General features: G+C 41.7%; 1 protein-coding gene across 2 annotated transcripts in view; it reads left to right on the plus strand.

The window, feature by feature from the left end:
• Positions 1-2,154: 2,154 nt before the first annotated feature.
• PLEKHA1 (pleckstrin homology domain containing, family A (phosphoinositide binding specific) member 1) overlaps positions 2,155-25,553 on the plus strand; it is a 51,957-nt gene continuing 28,558 nt past the window's right edge. Inside the window, exons 1-3 of one of the 2 annotated variants that reach the window (XM_006831424.1) lie at positions 2,155-2,317; positions 11,234-11,290; positions 14,570-14,615. In XM_006831424.1, coding sequence (XP_006831487.1) covers positions 2,177-2,317; positions 11,234-11,290; positions 14,570-14,615 — 244 coding nt within the window. In that variant the 5' untranslated portion in view covers positions 2,155-2,176. The remainder of the gene's footprint in view (positions 2,318-11,233; positions 11,291-14,569; positions 14,616-25,553) is intronic. The other variant, XM_006831423.1, reaches the window with a different exon arrangement.

Raw genomic sequence — 25,553 nt, forward strand, 5'->3', positions numbered from 1 at the left:
TACTGTGTCCTTGTTGTTGTTGTTGTTGTTGTTGTTGTTGTTGTTGTTGTTGTTGTTAAGTACCGTGGAGTTGGTTTTAACTCCTAGTGACCCTGCACAGGGGTTTCAAGGCTATAAATCTTTACAGGAGCAGAAGGCCTCATCTTTCTCCCGTGGAACCGCAGGTAGTTTCGAACTGCTGACCGTGAGGTTGGCAGCCCAGCTCCTAACCACTGCTCTACCAGAGCTCCTTTAAGCAGCACTTTATTCTCTCTCAGTGTTCTCTGGGCTGGCAGCTCCTCTGGGCACCTCTGTTGTTGAGTCTCAAGAAGTTGGCAGACTGATAGCAGCTGAGGCTGGGTCAGCTGAAGACCTTGCTGAGCCCGATGCTCAACTTGGCCTCTTCACTAACTGCTGGACAGGCTGGGACGGTGACAGACGGGCTGGCCACCTCTCTGCGTGTGGCTCCTTCATGAACTAGCTGGGCTTTCACAGAACCTGGCTGTCTGAGAGCTCCTACAGGGCAGTGGACTTCTCCCAGAGTGAACATTCCAAGATACCTGAGCCTTTTAAAGTAGATACTTCATCTGATGTGTTTTTTTTTTTTCAAAATCAGAAGTAAGATAAATACATTGGGACATTCATCTAGAAAATACCACTAAAACATATGTAAGTTATTTGTAACTTATTTTTTACCTATAGTATATGTTGTGTTGTGAATAAATTTTTCAAAGCTTGATATAAGAATTTAGGCATCTTAGGAATTTTTTTGACACTTCCTAAGACAGATTCATTAAATAACAGATTCATAACAAAATCCATACAAAAACTGTGTGAGGATTGTTTATATACTTCCTCATTTCTCTGTCTGCACACGAGACAGTGATATAAATATAGTGTTGTCATTGTCATTGTTAAGTGCTGTCAAGCCCGACTCAGTGACCCTGTATAAAGTTCCAAGACTGGAAATCTTGACAGGAGCGGAGAACCTCACCTTTCTCCCACAGAGTGGCTGGTGGGCTCAAACCGCCAACCTTGTAGCTTTCAGTCCAATGCTTGTTTTAGTGGAATTTTCGCTGTGAGTTAGATTTGCCTTAAGCCTGTAAATGAAGAACTAGTGAAATACGTTCAGCCAGAAGATGTGGCAACGCGGGCCCTTGAAGTACCAGAATCGGGACATCTCTGCAGACTGGGAGGGCACATTGCCCCATCAGAAAGAAATCAGATGCCTGTGGTTTCTAGAGGAACTGGTTGGAAACATGGCTTTGTACCACAAGTCATGGTTTTTAACTAATGAGTTCAGCAAAGGCTTCAGGACTTTGAAACCAGAACATGATCATGCCTTTGCGTCTCTTTGAACTCTATGACATACCTCTTTCTTTCCTGTTGTCATTTATTTGCTGATGAAAAGGATTTGTTTACCCTGTTGTTTCCCACAGAAGTGGCTTTTTTAAAAAAACTGAAACAATACTTCATTATGTCCCAGGTGAAAGTTTACACAGCGAGCTAGGTTCACGCTGGCTTTTGTTGGTTGGATCCTTGTGGGACACTTTGTTCCTCTGTCCTGTATTCCCTGTGAATTGGTAGTTGGACATAGGAGACCTAGGGACTTGATCTGTTGTTGTTATTAAGTGCCATTGAGTCGGTTTTGACTCATAGTCACCCTAGTGACCCTGTATAGGGTTTCTGAGGAGTGGCTGGTGAATTTGAACTGTCGACCTTGCAGTTCAAACTGACCTTGTGGTCTAGTGCTTATCTTGCAGCGCCTCACCAGGACTCAATGAGACATCTTTGCACTTTGACATTTTAAAGAGGTCTTTTGCAGCCGATGTGTCTAATGCAATACATTGTTTAATTTCTTGAGTACTGTTTCCATGGTCATTTATTGTGGATTCAAGTAAAATGAAATCCTGGACAGTGTCAGTCTTTTCTCTGCTTACCATGATTTTGCTTATCGGTCTAGTTAAGAAGATTTTTGTTTTCTTTTGGTTTGTTTAGAAAAAAGTAAGTTCTTGCGGGAAACTCTTCTTTGGATTTCATCAGTGCACATAGTTTAAAAAGGGATGTTTATATATGTCCCCCATCTAGTGGTGGGAATTAGGCTCTTGGTTGGATAAACTGCAGTGGAGCCCCTTTAACGGTTGAGGAAACTTACTGTTTGTGTTGTTATTTCACAGTGTAATGTTCAAGTTCAGAAATGCCTTATGTGGATCGTCAGAATCGCATTTGTGGTTTTCTCGACATTGAAGAAAATGAAAACAGTGGAAAATTTCTTCGGAGGTACTTCATTCTGGATACCAGAGAAGATAGTTTTGTGTGGTACATGGATAATCCACAGGTTTGTAAACTCCCAAGTGTTAACTTCGTAAAACATGCAAATGTTTTATTTAGTGAAGTGCTTGGTATATGGTACAGGCCTTAGGATTTGTCTTCTTGAACAGGATGTGTTTCCAAATACATAAACAGTGTTTATTTGAACATGAGTCTAAATATCTCCTGCTCCACTCCCCTGCTGTGCACCCCTATCTTATTTGAAGTCATGAAAGCAAATTTATCTGATAAAAAGTATTGCCTGTGTGTACATGTTTGCCTCTCCCTGAGAGAGAAGCACCAGCTTTGGTAGAGAATTCGCAGCCATAATGTAAGGTTCTGCTAAGAAGATGACCTAAATGACTTAGTAATAGATTTCCTGGGTGGCACATTCAGCTGCTAACTGACAGGCTTTAGTCCACCCAGAGGCACTGCAGAAGAAGAACCTGGCAGTCTGCTTCCCAAGACTCGGCCCCTGTGGAGCCCCTTTCTAGTCCCACACAAGGGTTCATTTGCCCTGAGTTGGAATTGATTCAGTTGCATCCGGTTGCCTTTTTAGCTTCAAGTACTTGAAACTCTTGCACGTATATAATCCTTTCATCTCAGAGTGCCACACGTGGGCATCAGTCAGTGCAGTACCATTCGTGAATGAAATACACGTTGATCTTATTGCTGCCTTTGAAAACATGGGGGTCACTGTCATCAATTAAAAATAAGAATCCCAGCTCTAAGATCTGAGAGACCTTAGATTAGAGATCATCTTTTGAGCAGTTTTCAACTTTCTTTGTCTGTGAAACTCTTTTATCTGCAAATAAGAACTGTTAGAAAACAGCTAAAGATAGAGATGTCTGATGGAGGGGACAATGGGTGCTGAACAAGGGATGCAGCTCCAGGGACCCTACAACTCACTGATTGTGTGGGCATCTTATACAGGGAGTGAGGAGCGGAAGGTCTCGGGGAGAGTGGACGCTGGAAGGAGCTTCATTCTGTCCACAGAGCAGGAGTCGATTCCGACTCATAGTGACCCTGTACAGGGTTTCCGAGGCTGTAAATCTTTACGGGAGCAGAACGCCTCATCTTTCTTTGGCAGAACAGCTGGTGGTTTCAAATTGTTGACCTTGCGGTTCACAACCTGATTTATAACTGCTACGCTACCAGAGCTCCAGCCCCTGGTAATTAACGTTTGTCACTACCCGGTACTGAGTTTTAGATTCTGATATTAGAGACTGTGAGTTGAAAGGGGCCTGGGTATTCATTCAGCCGCCTCCTCAACAAAGCTCTGGTGTGGTGCTGTAGGATAAGTGCTAGACTGCAAGGTGGGTTTGAACTGCAAGGTCAGCGGTTCAAACTCACCAGCCGCTCCTGGGAAACCCTATACAGGGTCACTATGACTCGATGGCACTAAAACAAACCTCAATGCAGGAAAGCCTAGTCTGCGTGTTAGCTGTTGTTTGAACTGCACTTTGGTCAAATGCATTCATTACATTTGGGACAAGTGTAATAACGTCTCTGTGATCCAAAATCTAGATCCTTGAATCTTCTACCCCTTAATACTAGTTTTGCCGCATTAATCCTGGCTCTCTGTAAAGATTGCTTAATCCTTTTTCTATGTGTAGCCTTTCAAATTCTGAAGGAAAGTTAGTATTTTAATTCTGCTCTTGCTATTGGAGTGCTGATTGTGTGTGAGACTCGTGTTTTCAACAGGATCTGCTCCTTGTCTACTCCTGTAAAGCCTATTGGCTCTCTGTTGTCCACCTTTACCAGCCGCCTTCGCGGGGCCGGTTGTGCTGTGGGTATGCACTGCATGATTATTACCTTTTGTAGAAATGCTGTGGGGACGCTGTCTGACCTCTTCTGACATCACAAGGAGAAATATGATGTCACAAGGGGAAAAGAGCAACACACTCATCAGCCCAGGGTGAGACCGAGGTCGGCTACGCTCCACCCTCCAACCTTTCTTACCAATTTCTGACACCAGCTGTTCCTCCCACAGCACTCTGCTTTTCCGCTGGGTTTGGTCGCTCATTGCAATGGCCACACTGAACTCACAGACAGTCCTCACGAGTAGTGTAGGTAACAGGGGACATTTCAGGAATAGAAATGTTCAGGGTACAGTTCTTGATCAAGACAGCCTCTTCTCTGCCATCCCCACAGACTGCCCTCTCATGATGTCCTTCTCCAGGAACTGGTCCCTCCTGATAATATGTCCACAGTGTGAGAGACGAAGTTTGACCATCCTGATTTCTAAGGAGCACACTGGTTGTACTTCTTCCAACACAGATGTGTTTGTTCTTTTGGTAGTCCATGGTACTTTTCATATTCTCATCCAGCATCATAACTCAAATTCATCAGTTCTTTTACTGTCTTCTTTATTCATTATCCACTTTCACATGCTTATGAGATTATTGAAAATACCATGGCTTGGGTCAGGCGCACCTTAATTCTCATACTGACATCATTTCTCTTGAACACTTTAAAGGGGTCTGGTGCATCAGATTTGCTTGATTTCTTGACTGCTGCTTCCATGAGTACTGATGGTTGATTCAAGCACAATGAAGTTTTTTAACAACTTCAATCTTTCTCCATCTCTCTTGATGTTATCTATCGGTCTAGTGGTGAGGAATTTAGCTTTCTTTACATTGAGATGCAACCCATGCTGTGGACCTTTATCTTCTTCAGTAGGGATTTTATGCCCTCTTCACTCCAGCAAGCAGTGTTGTTAATGAGTTTTCCTCCAATCTGGATGCCACGTTTTTTTTCATATAACTCAGCTTCTCAGATTATTTGCTCAGCATATAGATTGGATAAGTATGGTGAAAGAATACAACCCTGGCACACACCTTTTCTATTTTTAAGCAAGTCAGTGTCCCCTTGTTCCATGTGGTCTTTGTACAGGTTCCTCACAAGCACAGTTGTGTTCCAGAATATTCATTTTCTGCAATATAATCCTTAGCTTGTCATGATCCACACAGTTGAAGCCTTTGCATAGTTAATAAAGTACAAGTAAACATCTTTCTGTGTCAGGCAAGATCCATGTCCTTATCTGACCTCTGCTTTACCCCTGGCGATTCCTTGTCAATGAACTAGTGCAGGCATTTTAAATAATCTTTAGCAAAATTTTACTTCATTAGATATTAATGATAGTCTGATGATTTCTGCCATTGGGTCACCTGTCTTTATAATGGGCACTAATATGAATCTCTTCCAATCAGTTGACCAGGCAGCTGTCTTCCAGATTTCTTGGCAGAGATGAGTGAGGGCCTCCAGTGCTGCATCAGTTTGTTACAAGATTTCAGTTTGTATTGCATCAACTCCTGGTGCCTTGTTATTTGCCAGTGCCTTCAGTGCACTTCTTTCTTCTGTATCATTGGCTGTTGTTCTTATGTTGCCTCTTGAAATGGTTGAACATTGTCCATTTCTTTTTGATGCACTGACTCTGTGTATTTCTTCCATCTTGTTTTGATGCTTTCTGCAGCGTCATTCAATATTTTGCCCATAGACTCTTTCAATATGGCAGGTTGAGGCTTGAAATTTTTCCTCAGTTTCCTCAGCTTGAGAAATGTTGAGCATGTTCTTCCCTTTTGGTTTTCTAACTCCACATAAATCTTTGCACATTTCATTATAATATTTGACTTTGTCTTCTCAAGCTGACCTTTGACATTTTCCATTCAGCTCTTTTATCTCATTCTTCCATTTGCTTTAGCATCTTGTACACTGGAGAGTAAGTTTCAGAGTCTCTTCTGACATCACTTCTTTCTTGTCTTCTTAATGGACTTGTGCTTTTTTCCTATATGATGATCTTGCTGTCATCCCACAACTCTTCTGGTCTTTGAGTATTTGTGTCTAATTCATCAAATCTCTTCTTGAGATTATATCTAAATTCAGTTGGGAAATGTTCACGATCATATTTGGGCTCTCATGGACTTGTTTTAATTTTCTTCAGCTTCAGCCTGAAGTTGCATATGAGTAATTGATGGTCTGGTCCACAGTCTGCCCCTGGCCTTATTTTGGCTGATGATACGGGCCATTGTCACCATCTCTTTACAGATATAGTCAGTTTGATTTCTTTGTATTTCATCTGCTGAGGTCCATGTGTATAATTGTCTTTCATGTTGTTTAAAAAAGGTATTTGCAATGAAGAAGTCATTGGTCTTTTAAAGTTCTGTCATGGGATCTTCAGCATCTTTTCTATCACCAGGCCATGTATTTCCAACTATTGATCCTTCCTCTTTGTTTCCAACTTTCGCATTCCAATCATCAGTAATTATCAATACATCTTGATTGCTTGTGTGATCAATTTCAGACTGAAGAAGGTGGTAGAATTCTTCAATTTCATCATCACTGGCTTTAGTGGTTGGTGAGTCAATTGGATAGTGAGATTAACTGGTCTTCCTTATTGGCATATGGATATTATCCTATCACAGACAGCCTTGTACTTCAAGATAGATCTTGAAATGCTCTTTGTGATAATGAATGTGATGCCATTCCTCTTCGATTTGACATTCCTGGCATAGTAAACCATGTGGTTGGCATATTCAGAATATCCAATACCAGTCCATTTCAGCTCACTAATGCCTAGGATATTGGTGTTTATGCGTTCCTTTTCATTTTTGACAACTTGCAAATTTTCTAGATCCAAACTTCACATATTCCATGCTCTGATTATTAATGGATGCTTACAGCTTACTCCTCATTTGAGTTGTGCCCCATCAGCAAATGAAGGTCCTGAAAACTTCACTCCTTCCTTTTGCATCATCACTGTCAACTCTTTGACAAGGTGTTTCGTCCCTAGTCGTATTTTGAGTGCCTTCCAACCTGAGGAGCTCATTTTCCAACACTCTATCTGGTAATATTCTGGTGTTCTTCATCATGTTTCATTATTCAATGCTCTGGTGCTGTCGGGCAGTGTTGCACTGCTATTCATTCATAAGGTTTTCAGTGACTGAATATTCGGAAGTAGTCTGTCTCTCCTTCGTCCTAGTCTGTCTTAGTCTGGAAGCTCAGCTGAAACCTTTCCAGGATGGGGTGACCCAGTTGGTATTGAAAATACTGGTGGCACAGCTTCCAGAATCACAGCAACAAGCAAGCCACCAGAGTACGGCAAGCTGACAGATGAGTGGTGGGGCAGAAGGGTCCAAGTGGACAATCCCCAGGTGAAAGTTCCAAGTTTGTATAGTCATTATTAATCCTGTTAACAGCCACTTACAATTGAATCATATCATCCTGTTAGCATCTTCTCCCACCTTCTCTTACCCAAACTCATCATGAAAAGACAGAATACACCGAATTGACAGGATTCTAGCCAGTTATTTGGTGGGAGTTACAAAGACTGCTAGAAGAGCTTATTACTCACATCATTGTGTCTTTGCTGATTTGACCAGTCATCAAGAGCAACAATCGAAAGCTCATGTTTGCCATTTTTTGCATAACTCATTCCTCCTTCTCATGACCCCACAGCATATCTGTGGCACAGTTCTCTCCCTGAGGTCTTTTCCCAAGGTGGGCGCTAGTTTACGCCTCCCAGATTCTCTCTAATTACTATTTACTGGGCTGCACTTCCTGGTTCTCTCACCCTTGTGGTTGTGAGAATTGAAGCCACTCTACACTTCCTGCTCATTTTCTCTCCCTGATTTTCATCTCTTCACAAGGTCAGGTTGACTTATGTATGGTTTTTCCTGAATTTTTCTTTAAATGGTTTTCTGTCTTCATACATAATAGATTCACAATTCCCCCCTTTTTTCAGTTCTTCCCACTTAACAGGACTAAAAGAAAGTAAAGAAAAAAATTGAATATGATCATCACCCAGAAGGAAATAAACTTAGAATTCAAATGGAAGAGTGCTTTTATAGCTAGCATAAAGAATTGGAAGTCTAGTGCTTATCATACAGGCCCACCAGGGCTCCTTGTTCCTCTTACAGATCTATCCATGGGATGACTTCATTCCAGACCTGAGGAGTGACTGAGGTCCCACCAGTAAGCTGTTTCTCTGATTTTGAGTTTCGTTCCACATTTTCTCTCACTCTGTCCAGCACCTTCTAATGGGATTCCTTTCAGAGCAGTTGGTCGTGGTAGCAGGTACCATCTAGTTCTGGTCACGGCATACTGGAGACTGATGCTCATGTGGTCCATCAGTCCACTGGACTAATTGTTTCATTGTATCTTCAGTTTTCATCACTCCTGACAGGAGAGATGGGTAGCTGCACTGTAGAGGGCTGCTCATGAGCCTATAAGAGCCCCAAAGCAGGATGTAGAACATTGTCTTTGAGGACTATGTTATGACAGTTGATCGTAGTATCCCCTGAACTGTGGTCCTGAGCCCCAAGGCCCAGCAGTGATCTTGAGGACACTTTCCTGTTTCATTTAACAGGAAAAGAACCTAAAATTAGCAACAAAAACAGCAAATCAATAAATATGAAACATGCATTAGAACACAATTAACCTTTTAAAGTTATACATTATAAACTGTTACTTAACATTTAAAATTCATCTTTACAGTGTTGTACGTAGTAGACAGTTGAAAGCAGAATATGATGTAGTTCTGCAGTACACAAGAGTGATCATTATTAATAGACTTGTTCCTGCCAGCAGTAACCAGTTTATGTTTAGGAATCTAAGTCTTTGAAATGTCTGGGCTTCCATATAATTAACTATGTCCAATAGGCTAATACACGGCTGAGAAGGTACCTCCCAACCGTTCATGAATAGTCCATAGACCTTTTTTAATGTACATTAGCATACAGACAATTAAAAAGTTAATTCTGCTAATCCCCATTTGAGGTAGCTTTGAAAATCAAGGTTCTCTCAGCTTTTCTTTTGAAATCTTCATCCGGTCTTTGATTTCTAGTCTTTATTTCATTTTCTCATATTCTTTTATCTGGTTTTCTTGACTTCCGTCGTTGTATTACCAGACTTATTAATTAAAGAAAATTTTGATTACAGATCTGCTCAAAAACCTGCTTCAGTGGTTTCAGATTTTCAACAGTTGAACCCCTTTGTAGGTAATCTTTTTATGTAGGTCCCTAGGGTTAGAGAGTAATGTGGCACCATAGAAAACTGGACTCCTTTCCATAAGGTTGGCGGTTCTAGTACACCAACCGCTTAGAGGGAGAAAGATGAAGCTGTCTGTGTCGGTAAAGATTTACAGCTTCAGAAACCCTGTAAAGGGTCACTGTCAGTCAGAACTGACAGGGCAGCATTTAGCAATAACAGATAACCTAGAATTAGGTTCTCAGTGTAATTTCCAGAAGTATTGTTACTATATGGAAACCCCAGTAGCGTAGTGGGTTACAAGTTGGGCTTCTAACGTCAAGGTTGCGATTTGAATCTATCAGCCACTGCAAGGGAGAAAGATGAGACTTCCTGCTCCCATAAAGATGTACAGCCACAGAAACCCTAGAGAGGGTGGCTATGGATCGGAACAAGTTTCACAGCACCCAACCACCACCACCACCATTTTCTATACAACCCTCTACATACAGCACCTCCCCAGTGCATCTAGTGCTTTGGGGCATTCTCATCTTATTTTCCTTAGCTCTATCTGTCTTCTCTGCCTGAAAGTCTCTCTCCCAATCCTCATAGTCCAAGATTTTGCCCATTCTTCAGGGTCCAGCTAAATGTCTTTGATAGTTGTTTTTGTTATGTGCCGTGGAGTTGGTTCCGCCTCATAGTGATCCTGTACAGGGTTTCCGAGGCTGTAAATCTTTACAGGAGCAGAAAGCCTCATCTTTCTCCCGTGGAATAGCTGGTAGTTTTGAATTGCTGACCTTGCTGTTCACAACCCTAGTCCTAATCACTATGCTACCAGAGCTTGTAAAATGATTCTCCTTCATCTGAATTCTTTACCTTTAGCTTTTTTTTTTTCCTTCTAGTGACACAAACCATTTTCCAAACTTGCGAAGGGAAGAGGAATAAAATTATTTTATATAGACCTGCCATTAACACATTCCCTTCATATGCTTTAAAAACATATGAATAGTGTTTTAGGGGGAAAGTATCAATATATATTAAATATGATGTTGTTGTTGTAAAGTGCTGTCGAGTCGATTGTGACCCATAGTGACCCTACATAGAGTTTCGGAGGAGTGGCTATGAGCTATAATGTAATAAGTACTAAACCTTTTAAATGGGGAAATCTAATGCATTGTCTTCAAGAAACATACTTGGTGAAATACAATTCTAGTACAAGATACATAAATATGTTGTTAAGTGCCATCAAATCAGTTCTCACTCACAGTGAGTCTCCTGTGGCGCCATAGGCTAAACACTTGACCTCAAGGTTGGTTTGAACCACAAGGTTGTTGTTGTTAAGTGCCATCAAGTCGGTTCTGACCCAGAGCAACCCCATATAGGGTTTCCGAGGAGCAGCTGGTGAGCTTGAACCACCAACCTTGCAGTTCAAATGGCTTTGCAGTCTGGCGCATTAACCCACCGCGCCACCCCAAGACTCCAGGACCACAAGGTTGGCTCACCAGCCACTCCTCCAAAACCCCATACAGGGTCGCTATGAGTCGGAACCAACTTCTCGGCACTTAACAACAACAGTTACATAGGGTTTACATCGCAGGAGCAGAAAGCCTCACAGATGTAGCTTTTTGAAATGTCTTATAATTGGTTTTGTTTTATGTGTTTGTACTGTCTTTCCTGTGTGTTTAGCAACAAACTCAAATACTGTTTATGGCTATTTAAAGCAATGAAAAAGAAACTTGTCTTAGTTACAATGACAAAAAAAGTAGCCTTTTAGCTACAGAATGCATTGAAGAACAGTAGGATTCGGTTCTGTTGTGATTTCAGACTTAGTAAATAGAACTGAAAAGGGTGGTTTGTAGAGTGTGATGTTAATAAAATTTAATTTCTCAACATAGTATGTTTGGAACATTTTAATATAAACTAAATGCACAGTGCTGCATATTAACTTACTGTTAACACACTAATGATTTGTTTCCAGAACCTACCTTCTGGATCATCCCGAGTTGGAGCCATTAAACTCACCTACATTTCAAAGGTAGTCTTTATACTCATCTTCTATTCCTGCATGAATTAAAATCCCTCATTGTCTTATAGTCCCTGGGAATGGGAGTGTCCACTGTGATGATACTTAGGTTTCCATCATGCTGAAACTGTGCCTGATTTGTTATGTTTAGGAAGTTATTGAAACTGATGACATTTGAAAAACTATTAGGTTAATTTACAGGATGTGGCAAATTACAAAAGGCTGCGTCAACATTTGTGGCCAGGTACCTGAACGTCAGAAAAAAAATCACTTGACAAGTAGGCTCTGTGTTTGTCAGTCTGAAGTTGAGTTTTCTAAGTCTGTATTAGGTCTATTTAAACTTTAAAAAAATTCTCTTATTTTTGACATATTTTCTGTCTTTTTTTGAAGAAAATGAAGACCATCTTCATTTTAAAAGTGATGCTTATATTTTATTATTTATTTATTTGTTTTTCTGGCATTTTTGCTATACTGTTTTTCTTTTAAATTTTTTAAGATTTGCTAATGATCAAGGAGTTCTTTTCCACACTTTTCTTTTGTTTGTGTTTGGGGGACTTAGAGATGCTTGAGAAGTTAGCCATGTGGAGTTTTTTGACACAAAAGCAATTAGAGTTTGTTGATAGCTTCAAAATATGAGATGTGAGAGATAGCAGCAAAGTATGATTAGATAATATGCATATGCATGGTGTTATGCATAAATTAGAATTCGTTTATAGTAAGTCCCTGGGTTCCATATGTTGTTGTTAAGTGCCCTCTGGTCGGTTCTGACTCGTAGCGACCCTGTATAGGGTTTCCAAGGAGCAGCTGGTGAATTTGAACCTCTGACCTTGCAATTCAAACTGACCTTGCAGTCCAGCGCATTAACCTGCAGTGCTAATGTCATGTAAATTTGCACTCACTTTGAAACAATTGAACCCTTACTCCTTCCTCACAACAGTGACCTTCACTGCTGACCCTGCTGCTTTGAAATCATTGAAAAGGCTTAGAGCAACCTCCTCCTCCCCCCTCAGTCAGTTCCAACTCATCATGACCCTATATTGGCTTTTGAGACTATAAATCTTTACAGAATCAGACAACGCCATCTTTCTCCCACAGAGTTGCTGGTGAGTTTGAACCGACAACCCTGTGATTAACAGTAGTGTGATGCTTATCCGACAGCTCGCCAGGACTCTTTCACTTGCACTGAAGTCAGGCTCCATAAGAATCATATTCACCTGTCCTGACTTATGTACAAACTTACTTGGAACCCTGGCATTTCAGGCATGGATAATCACTTCAACAGAAGACCAATTTGTAGACTTGTCTCGATTTACAAGACAGATATTTTCATAAATCAAGTTGACCAGGAAGAGGTGGATTGATACAGTGGCAGCAGCAGTGGTCTCAAAGGAAACAAATTGTGAGGATGGCGCAGGGACCAGGCAATACTTCCTTCTGTTGAGCAGAGCTTGCTATGAGTCAGAACCGACTTGATGACACCTAACAACAACAACAGTATCTCAGTAAAGCTACTACGATTCTCCCTGATCAAAAGGAATCAAACCTTAGCCCTTGGATAACCAAGATTACATATTTAAAGGGAAACATTTTCTGTTCAAACCATATTATGTGTAAAGTTACAAAAGACAAATAAAAGTACACTTTATTTATTCCTATAAATCAAGACATTTATAAAGGCTTCCAAGTAGCAAGTGGCTTTAATTTTTTTTTTTTTTTTTTTTTTTAATTTAAGGTTTTTATTGTGGATTGAGTGAAAGTTTACAGGGCACATCATCAGTTTCACATTCAACAATTCATATAACTTGTTTCATTACATTGATTATAATCCCCTCCATATACCATCAGTTAAAAGTATTTCTCTTTATCCACTTTAGCTTTTTTTTAAAAAACAAGTGGCTTTAATTTTATAGTGACTTTTATTAGGAAGTACAGAGTTCCATTGTAAGATCAATTTTAGACCCCTAATTTGCTTGCTTGTGTTACTGGTGTGTGCACTTTGGTAAGCACTTGGAACTTGCAGTGAAGTGCTGTGGAATGATCCACTTTAGTGACCTAGGTGGTGAGGGAGAGGGGGCCCAGCTGCCTATACCAACTGCGTGGTGCCTGGTGTTTTTTCAAAGGCAGCTGTTTACCCAGTGAAGCAGGCAGGGTTACTGGCCCACTGCTCCCCGTTTAAAACATATAACCTCTTTCTGAACTTGTGTTCGCTTTATTTCTGTCCCACAGTCGACTGAAGTTTGAATTGTATACTTTGTACTTTGCTTTAGACATGTCTCCCCCCCACTTTTTTTTCCCCCAGAACTTATTCCTGAAACAAACTTCAGTATAACTCAACCTTTGAATTTGTCCTTAGGATCAGTCAGGAACCCCAGACTTAGAATTCCTTCTGAAGGGACAGAATAGATGCTACAATTAGGAATTTTTAACACTAGGCAAGAGCAGGGCATTGGTAATGCTGGGCTTCTAAGAAAGCTAGCTTCTTCACAGGAATGCCTTCTAGAACAAGCCATGTGCTTCATTTAAGAAGGTGACCTCATTCTCCTGGGTATTCTGTTAGAAGAAGGAGTTAAGAACCATGTGACTTCCTCATAGCCGATTAATGCCTTTTGGATTTTTGGTTTGTAAGTACACAGTCTTCTCCTTGCCCACTACAAGTATCCGCATAGTTAGTGTTGTTGTATTGTTGAGTCAGTTCCAACTCGTAGCAACCCTGTATAGGGTTTATGAGGAGCAGCTGGTAAGTTTGAACTGCCACCTTGTGGTTAGCAGTCCAGTGCTTATCCTACCATACCACACAAGGAGTTAATTTAGAAATATGCAATTTGGCAAGAATTTATATTGTCTATAGAGTATCTCTATAGAGGATGTTTGAAAAAAATCATTGAATTCAAGGTATTTGTATGTGAGACCTAAAGTCTGCTGGTGTGCTTCCAACCTCTTCACATTTCTTTTGAAGATAAGTTTGTTTAGAGAAAATATGGAAGTATCTTTGTTTTAAACATCGTACCGTTTGTATCTGGATCCTAAATTCATCGTTTTCAGTTTCATTAGAACTATATGCTGCAAAGAATCTGGGTGTGGTGCTGTAGCATAAGCACTGGACTATTAACCAGAGGGTTGGCGGTTTGATCTTACTGGCCGCTGCAAGGAAAAGATGAGGCTTTCTGCTTCCCTAAAGATTGGCAGCCTCAGAAGCCGTATGCTGGGTTGTTAGGAGTCGGGAACTCACTTCGGTGGCACTGAACAACAGCAGTAATTCACTTTTTTTTTTCCTTCTCTTTTTACTGTCAGGTTAGCGATGCAACTAAGCTAAGGCCAAAGGCAGAATTCTGTTTTGGTAAGTAACCATGCTTTATACTTTTGTTTCAGATATTTAAAGTTAGACTAGTAGCCCTACATCATATTGTTTGCTGTTGTACCTCTTCTTTGTGTTTATGTATTTTATTTGTATCTGATGTATGTTTCACTGTATTTGGCTCCTATCCTTCATTTACTGTATAACTCTCACCTGTATTCATAGAGAGGTCCAGTAACAGCAACAATGGACTCAAGTGGAGCAAAAATTGTGAGCCTGGCGTAGAACCGGGCAGTGTTTCGTTCCTATAGGGTTGCTATGAGTCAGAACCAACTCGAAGGCACCTCACAACAACAGAATGTGGTCAATGGCAGTCCCCTCGGCATTGGTTTTGATTGAATTGAAGTCTAGAAACTAACAAACATGCCCTTTGTTTCCGTGAAGCCCCACTTGTTAGTTGTTTCTGGCCTGAAACAGTGGAGCGCTACTCTATAAGTCATTGGGATTCCTTGGCTGTGTTTCTTGTGCTGTTTTAGCTAAAATTTGAGCTAAAATGACTGTTTATTAAAGAATAAAGCCTGTTCAAAATGTTTTCCTTGGGGCTGACTAGATATGATCTAAGACGTATGTCTGTAGTTTGCTGATAAAAAGTATTTCTTCTTGGTATGGATTTGAATAATCTATGTTTCTGATCATTTTTGTTATTGTGTCAAATGGTTGCTTTATTCCTTCTCCCACCTGTGTCTCTAATGACCAAGAGTTTATATCCCTAAGACAATTAAATATACAGTATTCTTTTGTTGTCTGCTTTCTCTTTTATGCAATTTTTCTTTGTAGTTGTAGCACCAACTTGATAACTCCACACATGAGAGCATAACTGATAGACTGATTGTTAGGGACAATGTTGTTGTTAAGTGTCATGGAGTTGCTTCTGACTCATAGGGACCCTGTATAGGGTTTCTGAGGCTGCAAATCCTTTGCAGGAGCAGAAAACGTCGTATTTTCCCCCAAGGATCAGCTGGTGGGCTCAAATCCCTAACCTGTGGTTCACAGTACAGTGTTTATCCTACAAAGCCAGCATACTCCCCGCTAGGTACAATTGTTGTTGTTGTTTTAAGTGCGGTCCAGTTGATTTTGACTCACGGCGACCTTGTGCACAACAGAAGGAAGTATTGCCCAGTCCTCTGCCATCCTCACAATCGTTGTTAAGCTTGTGCCCATTGCTGCTGCCGTGGTGTCAGTCCATCTTGTTGGGGGTCTTCCTCTTTTTTTATTGACCTTCCACTTTACCAAGCGTGATGTCCTTCTCCAGGGGTGGGTCCCTCCTGGTAATATGTCTGATGTATGAGAGGTGAAGTCTGGCCATCCTGGCTTCTCAGGAGCATTCTGGCTGCACTTCTTCTAACATAGATTGGTTTGTTCTTCTGTTCTGTACAGTTGTTGTTGTTGTTGTTAAGTGCCGCCGAGTCGGTTCCGACCCATAGCGACCCTGTACAGGGTTTCCGAGGGTGTAGTGGTATAGAAATGATAGTTAGCACTCTTAGCCTAAGATACTTCCAGGAGTGAGCCCTGGAAGCTGCCATGCTGAGTGCCTTCAGTGGCCAGCTTTTCTTAAGAATAAAAGGAAAAGAATTAAGGACAACATTAAATGCTCCTTTAGAGTATTGTCGGTGTTGTTCATATTACATTGACTCTAATGTTGTGTGTGTTGATTGTCATGACAGCTTGGATAAGTATCTTTTAAACAGAGTATTACAAACAAGCATAGTAAGTGGGTGAGTCTTTTAAAACCATGACTACAGGGAAACCGTGCTCCAAGCATAATGGTCAGCCTCCCTGTCTCCCTCCCAGTGTGTGCTAGTCAGGAGTGAGGTCTAAGTGAAGCGGGACATGTGGCCGTACTCAAGGTCCTTTGTAAAGCAAGTGACCATTCTCTTTCCTGTGATGGAAAAGTGGAGGGCAGGGACAGTGCTTGAGCCTTTCCTATCCCTCTGCTAGTTTGTCTTAGTGAGTCCCTTGTCATTCATTAGACATGTTCAAACACATGCTGACTTGCCACTGAGGTGTCATGGAGGGGCTTTGAGGATAAGGTGTGTGGTTGTGTGTCAGGGTCCCTCCCAACTACGATTACCTTCCAACATTATCAGTTACTATCATGTTTCCATTGCCTCCATCTTACCAAATAAGATATCTCTGCCGTCTCATGCTCCCATCCTGTCTGTTTGGACAACATCCAACCACATATACCTGCATCTGTTATAACAGCTCAGAAATCCCAATTGGAGAACAGGATGTTACAAACACAACAGCTTCGTGCATATAACACCTGTATCTCAAATCTCTTGTAGATAAAGGAATTGTGTAGCTAGGAGTATAATGCTATATATATTATGTTAATATGTATGTTTTGTTGTTGTATGCCATTGAGTCGGTTCTGATTCATAGCAACCCTGTATAGGGTTTCCAGGAACAGCTGGTTGGTTTGAACCACTGACCTTAAGGTTAGCAGTCCAGTGGCTATCCTACAGAGCCTCCAGGCCCCCATCTTTTGGTTATTCAATAGAAAATGTCTCCGAGCATTTGGAAAGTTACTGGGGGCAAGTCAGGTAATACAGAGCTTTGTACTTTAGAAAGACCCCCCTGCTTTTGAGAAATCTTTTTAATGTAAAGTCTCAAATTTCTTGGGTCAAAGAGTGATAGTAATGCAGCCATAGATTCAGCATTCTGAATGATGGGCTGTTAAGAATGAGTGAATGTAGTTGGAATTGTAGATTGAGATTAGTCCTGTTGTCGCACCGTGGGTTAATGGGCTGGACTGCAAAGTCGGTTTGAACTGCAAGGTTGGCGGTTCAAGCTCATCACTAGCTGCTCCTTGGAAACCCTATACAGGGTCACTGTGGGTCAGAACCGACTCAATGGCACTTAACCACCACCACAACAATAGTTTATTGGTCCTTTACCATTGCGTTAGAGCATGAAATCAAAAGGCTTTTTGCTGGTGAATGATTCCAGCCAGGCAGAGCTTGTTAATTCCATCTTGTGCCTAGGGTTAAGTGCTCAGGTACCAATTTTTCTTGAGTGCCTCATGCACCTCTAATGATCCAATTTCCAGACTTAGAAGCAGAGTGTATTTAAAAGTGGGTTTTAGGAACTTTCCTGGGCATGCCCCTTTAATGGCTGTCTTAATGGTCTCCGTGTTCCAAGAGCCTAAGAGACAGTTGGTAAGCTTTTCTACTTAAAATTGTCCCCCTCCCTGTTTCCTTATACTTGGCATGCATATGTGACCATTTCTGCCACCAGTCATGATTGTAGGAAGAGATCCCTTTGTTCCTGTGCCTCATGGAAGGCCACCATGTGGAGGGAGAGCTTTGGAAACTCATATGGATGCTTCACTCACCCAGGTGGTCTGTGTGTCTCTTGTCTTGTTTTTACTCATGTTTTAGGTTTAATAACGAGGCTATATAATATTTATATATGTGGAAATGGGGCCCCTTTTCTCCCTAAAACACTGTGTACTGGTGATGATAGAGAAAAGATGCCTACAATTCTTGCCTTCAGAGAAAGCAGCAGCACAGGGTTCCAAAATGGCGCCACAACTTGCATTAAAAATGGCAGCACCGAGACTTCCTGTCCCCTCTCACATTGCCTCAGAACAGCGAGAACAGGACTCCTTCATACCATCCTTGTTGAACGGGACAGATACCTACAGCCCAGAACCGCAGTGCATGAAGATGGAGAGTGTTGGAGGAATGGCAAATAACTTAGCAGAGGAAGAGACCAAATAAAGGCTGCCCATCCCAGCTCAAGAAAAGTTAGCAACTGGAGATGCAGTTTCTGGAGAAGCAGCAGTGAGTAGGCACCAAAAACAGAGACGTGGTTTAAATGTCTGCCTTGGAAACAACCTCTCATCCCCACCTCCATCTGGCCCATCAGGCGACTGCCCTTCCCCCCACCTCAGCAGGAAATGGGAGGTGGAGTGTCTCCAGAAATAGAATCGACTCTGATGCTTTTTACGTGGGGGTGGGGACACTCTTCCCAGGAAAAGGAAGGGGGTGAGGCATGAGACTGAAAATAGGAGGATTAGGTGAAAATCTGTAGGCTGCAAGAAGACCTCCTCCCACTGCAGAGCACTGACCAGCAGGCTTAGGGCAGCGTAGAGGACCACTGAGAACCTGAACTACTGCCAAGACACCACCTTTCCAAATAGGCTTTGAATGTTTTCACAGTACCTCCGTCCTTCTTGGAAACCTCCAGGTGATGATGAAGGACGTGGCTTCTGTCCCCAGCACTGAGCTAGTTTCATCATCCCCACCCCTCCAGGAAAGGGTGGGCAGCATGCCCTGATGGTTGTTGCTGTTGTTAAGTGTCGTCAAGTTGGTTCTGACTCATAGCAACTCTGTATAGGATTTCCTAGGAGAGGCACAGATGAAGAAAACAGAATGTTGAGAGATGGAATCATTCTTACCAGCTGGTGTTGCTATGGTTTATCTGAGCTAGTTAGCACGGACTCACTCCAGACTCTCATCTTGTTTCCAAATCAGATCTGAGTGTCTCCTCTCACCATGAAGTCGTTTCTAAAGCACAGCGAGGTGTGCTGAGAGCCTTTTTAGAGGTGGTGTCTATGCCTCTGTTCCCTTCCTTAAAGAGGTTCTGTAGAAATGCTCTTCGTTCAAAACTATATGTATTGAGCACCTCCTTTGTACCAATTCCAATGTGTTAACAAGTGGTTGGTTATCTTTTCACAGCTCTTGAGATGTTCTAGGAGGATGCCAAAACCAGAAACAAAAGGAGGAAACCATTAGGAGAAGTGCGCAATTTCAGCCTCGGCAGGAGGGCGATTACAAAGGAATACTTTATAGGCTGCTAGAAATTAAAAACAAGTTAGTTACTGACATCCTTAATATTTTGTTGTTGTTGTTAGGTGCCATCAAGTCGGAACCGACTCATAGCGACCCCATGCACAGCAAAACGAAACAAAGTCCGATTCTGGGCCAACCTCCCTACCGCTGCCACACTGGAGTCCATCAATGATGCCACCTGGCCAATCCCCAGGAATTGATGGAATAAAAATTGAAATCTTTAAAGAAAGTGAGGCGGCACAGGAAGATTTTTAATTTTTGATAGTTTATATTTTATAGATTTATAATCTGTAGTCTCTAGAAAGAGATAGTACTGATTTGCAGTATGTTATTTTTGTTGTTGTTGTTTTGTACATACCAGTTGTTTTATAGTACTTAACAAGGTAAGGCTTTAATTACTTCAGATCCTCAGCTTAACTCAGGGAAACTCTTAGGAGTGTTTTAGTTTTAATCACAATTTCAAAACCCTATGTGCTTCAGAAATAATATGTTACTTTGAGAGTTTTCTTTTCCCCTTTCACCTAGTTATTATTATCTAGTGGTGTAGTAACAGAAATGTCACAAGTGAATGGCGGTGACAAAGAGAAGTTTCTTTTCTCATAGTTGGTTGTCAGGTCCTATCAGTTGGTTCTGCCTCATAGTGACCCCACGCCCAACAGACAAAACACTGTCCGGTCCTGCACCTTCCTCACAGTCGTAGCTACACTTGAGCCCATTGTTGATTCCACTGTGTCACTCCGTCTCATTGGGGATCTTCCTTTTTTGCTGACCCTACATCTTGATTGCATGTTTTAGCAATTTCAGACTGAAAAAGTTGGTAGAATTCTTCAGTTTCGTTATTACAGGTTTTAGTGGTTGGTGCATAAATTTAAAGAGTATTGACTGGTCTTCCTTGTTGTTACGTGCCATAGTAACCCTGTAAAGGGTTTCCAAGGAGTGGCTATTAAGCTAGAACCGCCAACTTTGCGATTCAAACCAATTTTACAATCCCATGCATTAATCCACAGCACCACACCAAGACTCCTAGTCTTCCTTGTAGGCTTATGGATGTTATCCTATCACAGACAGTGTTGTACTTTGAGAAAGATCTTGAAATGTTCTTTTTGGTGATGAATGCTGCATCATTCCTCTTTAATTTGTCATTCCCGGCATAGTAAACTATATGACTGTCAGATTCAGAATTGTCCATATCTGCTCACTGATGCCTAGGATGGAGTCCTGGTGTGGCACTATGGATCAATAGGCTGGATTGCAAGTTTGGTTTGAACTGCAAGGTCAGCGATTCATGCTCACAGTTGCTCCTTGGAAACCCTGTACAGGGTCGCTTTGAGTTGGAACCAACTCAACTGCACTTAACAAAAACAAGACCTTAGGATATCAGTCTTTATACCTTCCATTTCATTTTTGACAACTTCCAATTTTCCAAGTTTCATACTTCATGCATTCTGTGTTACAATTATTAATGGATGTTTTCAGCTGTTTCTGCTCATTTTGAGTTGCGCTCCATCAGCAGGTGAAGGTCCCTAAAGCTTTACTCTGTTTGCATCATCGTGCTCACCTGCACTTTGAGGAGGCGGCTCTTCTCCGGTCGCCTTTTGAGTGCCTTCCAACCTGAAGGGCTCATCATCCGGCTCTATATCTGACAATATTCTAGTACAGTTTTCATTTTCCATCACTCTATCTGACAGTGGTACTGCTATTCGTAAGGTTTTCAGTGGCTAAACTTTCAGAAGGAGTCTGCCTCTCCTCCTTCCTAGTTTGACTTAGTCTGGAAGCTCCACTGAGACCTGTCCACCATGGGTGACCCTTCTGGTAGTCATGATACTGGTGGCATAGCCTCCAGCATCACAGCAACATGAAAGCCACCACAGTACAACAAACGGACTGACAGGCAATGGGATACATACTTTGGGGAGATACAATTCACTCTGTGTGATTTTTGGCCCCCTTAAATTTGTTTCCTTGCCATATATAAAATACATTCAGTCCATCATATCATCCCCAAAGCCTTAAATCTTCTCCAAGTCCAAAGTCTCCTGGGTGAGACTTTAGGTGTATTTTGGTCTGGGGCAAAGTTCTTGGTCATCTGTGAAACCGTGATATCTAGACAAGTCATCTGTTTGCAGAATACACTGGTGTAACCAAGAATTATAGACCTAGCAAAACTGTCCTTCAGATGGTGATGGTGGTGATAATGGTGGTTGTTAAGTGCCAGTAAGTTGGTTCTGACTCATCGCAACCCTACATAGGGTTTCTGCAGAGTGGCTGTTGAGCTTGAACCACTGATCTTGTGGTTGAAGCCGACCTTGCAGCCCAGCACATTAACCCCACAGCACCACACCAGGTCCCTCAGATGGCATGGTGAAATTAAAGCATTTTCAGGTAAACAGATATTAAGGGAATTTGTAAAAACTGGAGCAACCTTACAAGAAATGCTAAAGGGAATTCTTCAGAGACCCAACAAAGCAAACAGCAACCTGAGATGAAGACGCTTGACAGGGTCCCTGGGAAACCAGCCCAGAAAAAGAATTCTCATAAACAAAGTAAGCGTGTAAGACTGAAAACAGAAAACCTAAGTGCAGTGGTGAGACAGGCACAAGGTAGACAGTCCCACTAGCAGTGGGAGAAATTGGAGGGAAAGAAGCAGTATCAGGTCCCAAGCAAGTCCCAAACCAGCAGAATAAATGAAATCCTGAGCACACTGGGCCAGTGACCTGTCCTCCAGCCCGACTCAGCCCAGCTCCTCATTCCTTTACCTCCCCTACGTCCAGTCATCGAGTGGGCCCAGATGGTCCCCTCAGAGGAGCAGGCCAGACTGGCTGCTTGCCAGCTCCCTGTAGCTTCTGTCCAGGAGAGGGTTCTAATGGGCCCCGACGTCTAGACCCACAGGGACCAAGTCTACTACCTGGGTTTTTGTTGGCCCTGCCCCCTGAGCCTCCATACCCTGTTCTGTTGCCCATTTCCTCTTGGAAGTCAGGCCAGATACACTCTAACCTTCAGACCCGGTAGCCCCCGCCCTTCAGCTTTGGGTGGTCCCCCAAATGGCGTTCATTTTAACTGATATTGATAGTTGTAGACAACTCCATGTGTGAGTGTTCTTCATTTCATAATGTAAATAATCTTTATAGGGTTTATATAGATTAAATTGTATAATGAGCCCTAAATGGATTAAAACGTTTAGAAAAGAAAATTGATAAGTGCTAGAGAATATAGTTGTTTATAATCCTGAGTAAGGAAGATTTTCTCTATGGTATGACATCTAGAGAATGTTTATTTTTTGATGAAAAATGTAGAAACACAAATGACAAACCAAGGAAAATGCTTGTAATGAGGCAGAAAGGGTTAATGTAAACACAGTAAACCAATAAAATAAATGAGCAATTTAGGAGAAATTTGGGTAAAGAAAATAAAATTTGCAAATGAAACACAGATGCCAATAAATATACAAAACTAAATTGCCTCAGCAACATTCAGATTTCAACAAGATCTAATGGTTTTCCAGTTAGGCTGTGGAAGAGTACTGGGTCAATCTAGGTCTAATCAGGAAATCACTGCTCACAAGGTTTGTTTGGGAATTGTTCCCATTTGGGAAGGTTGGAAGTACATAGAAGGCATGCCAGAGTGACCCAGAAATTGGGAACGGTACAAAGCAACTACACCCTTAGGGAAGAAGTAGTGTTCCCCGAACCTAGGGCTTTGGAGGCGCCATCATGGCACTACTGTTTAGGGTCTTGAGGGGACTCTGTAGGCCGATGGGGCAGTAGCCACCTGTGTGCTGTTGCCTGAAGGAGGCTGACAGGACTGGGAATCAAGAAGAAGAACTCCCCCACTCTGTCCTCCCACATTCCACTTTCTAGTCTCCCCTCAGCACCTGCCGTGGGCCGAGCATCTCTGGAACTGACAAGGAAGCCTCTATACCACGGAGACTTGGAGGGAAAAGGAGAGATTCATTCCCAGCACAAGTGCTAATAATAACCACAGCTGGTGCCTGGGGGCCTCAGAGACAGGACTCTGCATACACTGTTGGTTAGGGGTGTAAATGGGCCCAACCTTTTGGAAAGACCATTTCTGAGTATCTGTAAGAGTATTTTTTTGCTGTCATTCTGAAAGCTATGCCACTGTTATTTTAAATACCAGCAGGGTCACCCATGGTGGAGAGGTTTCAGGTGAGCTTCCAGACAAAGACAGACTAGGAAGAAAGAGTGACAAACTACTTCCAAATATTTAGTCACTTATGAACAGCAGAGAAAAACTCTCAGATATAGTGCTGGAAAATGAGCCCCTCAGGTTGGAAGGCACTCAAAATGCAACTGGGGAAAAACTGCCTCCTCAAAGTAGAGTTGACCATGATAGTGCGAATGGAGTAAGGCCCGTGGGAGAAAAAGCCCGCAGAACCTTCATTTGCTGATGGGGCACAACTCAAAATGAAGAGAAACAGCTGTAAACATCCATTGAAAATCAGAACGAAGTATGAATCTAGGAAAATTGGAAGTTGTCAAAAATGAAATGGAACACATAAACATCGGTATCTTAGGCATTAGTGAGCTGAAATGGACTGGTATTGGCCATTTTGAATCTGACAACCACATGGTTTACTATGCCGGGAATGAAAAATTGAAGAGGAAATGGTGTTGCATTCATCGTCAAAAAGAACATATCCTGATCAATCATGAGGTACAACGCTGTCTGTGATAGGATAATAACCATGCACCTACAGGGAAGCCCAAGTGAATACCACTATTATTAAAATTTATGCACCAACCACTAAAGCCAGTGAGGATGAAATAGAAGAATTCTATCAATCTGAAATTGATCAAACATGCAATCAAAATGTATTGATCATTACTGGTGATTGGAATGCAAAGGTTGGGAGCAAAGAAGAAGAAGGATCAGTGGTTGGAAAATATGGCCTTGGTGATAGAAATGATGCTGGAGAACACATGATAGAATTCTAAAAAACCAATGATTTGTTCATTTCAAATACCTTCTTTAGATAGCATAAAAGACGACCATACACATGAACCTCACCAGATGGAATACATAGAAATCAACTTGACTACATCTGCGGAAAGAGAAGATGGAAAAGCTCCATATCATCAATGAAAACAAGTCCACGAGAGCCAAAATATGACCTAGAATATATCCCACCTGAATTTAGAGATCATCTGAAGAACAGATTTGACACATTAAACACTAAAGACTGAAGACCAGAAGAGTTGTGGGATGATATCAAGAATATCATATATTGAAGAAAGCAAAAAGTCATTGAGAAAACAAAGAAGGAAACGGTCAAAATGGGTGTCAGAAGAGACACTGAACTTGCTCTCCAGCGTAGAGATGCTCAAGCAAATGGAAGAAATGAGGAGGTCCAAGAGTTGAACAGAAAATTTCAAAGATCAGCTAAAGAAGATAAAAATTTCTCCTAAATTGCTCATTTATTTTATTGGTTTACTGTGTTTACATTAACCCTTTCTGCCTCATTACAAGCATTTTTCCTTGGTTTGTCATTTGTGTTTCTACATTTTTCATCAAAAAATATTATAACAAAAACTGGGGGAACCGAAGAAAAAATTCAAGCCTTGGCTTTCGTTATTGAAAGATTCACTGGGCAAATTATTGAATGATGCAGAAGCATCAAGAGAAGATGGAAGGAAGGAATACAGTCACAATACCAAAAGGAAATGGTTAATGTTCAACCGTTTCAAGAGGTAGCATATGATCAAGAGCCAATGCTACTTACTGAAGGAGGAAGTCCAAGGTACATTGAAGGAATTGGCAAAGAACAAGGCACCAGGAATTGATGGAATAAAAATTGAAATCTTTCAAGAAAGTGAGGCAGCACAGGAGGCACTCAAACATCTATGCCAAGAAATTTGGAAGACAACTATCTGGCCAACTGATTGGAAGAGATCCATATTTGTGTCCATTCCAAAGAGAGGTGACCCAACAGAATACAGAAATCATCGGACAATCTGTTTAATATCCCATGCGAGTAAAGTTTTGCTATAGATAATATAGAAACAGCTACAAGCATACATTGACAGAGAACTTCCAGAGGTTCAAGCTGGATTCAGAAGAGGCCGTGGAATGAGAGATATCATTGCTGATGTCCAATGGATCG

The sequence above is a fragment of the Chrysochloris asiatica genome, unplaced genomic scaffold, assembly GCF_000296735.1.
Source record: "Chrysochloris asiatica unplaced genomic scaffold, ChrAsi1.0 scaffold00003, whole genome shotgun sequence".
Lineage (NCBI taxonomy): Eukaryota > Metazoa > Chordata > Mammalia > Afrosoricida > Chrysochloridae > Chrysochloris > Chrysochloris asiatica.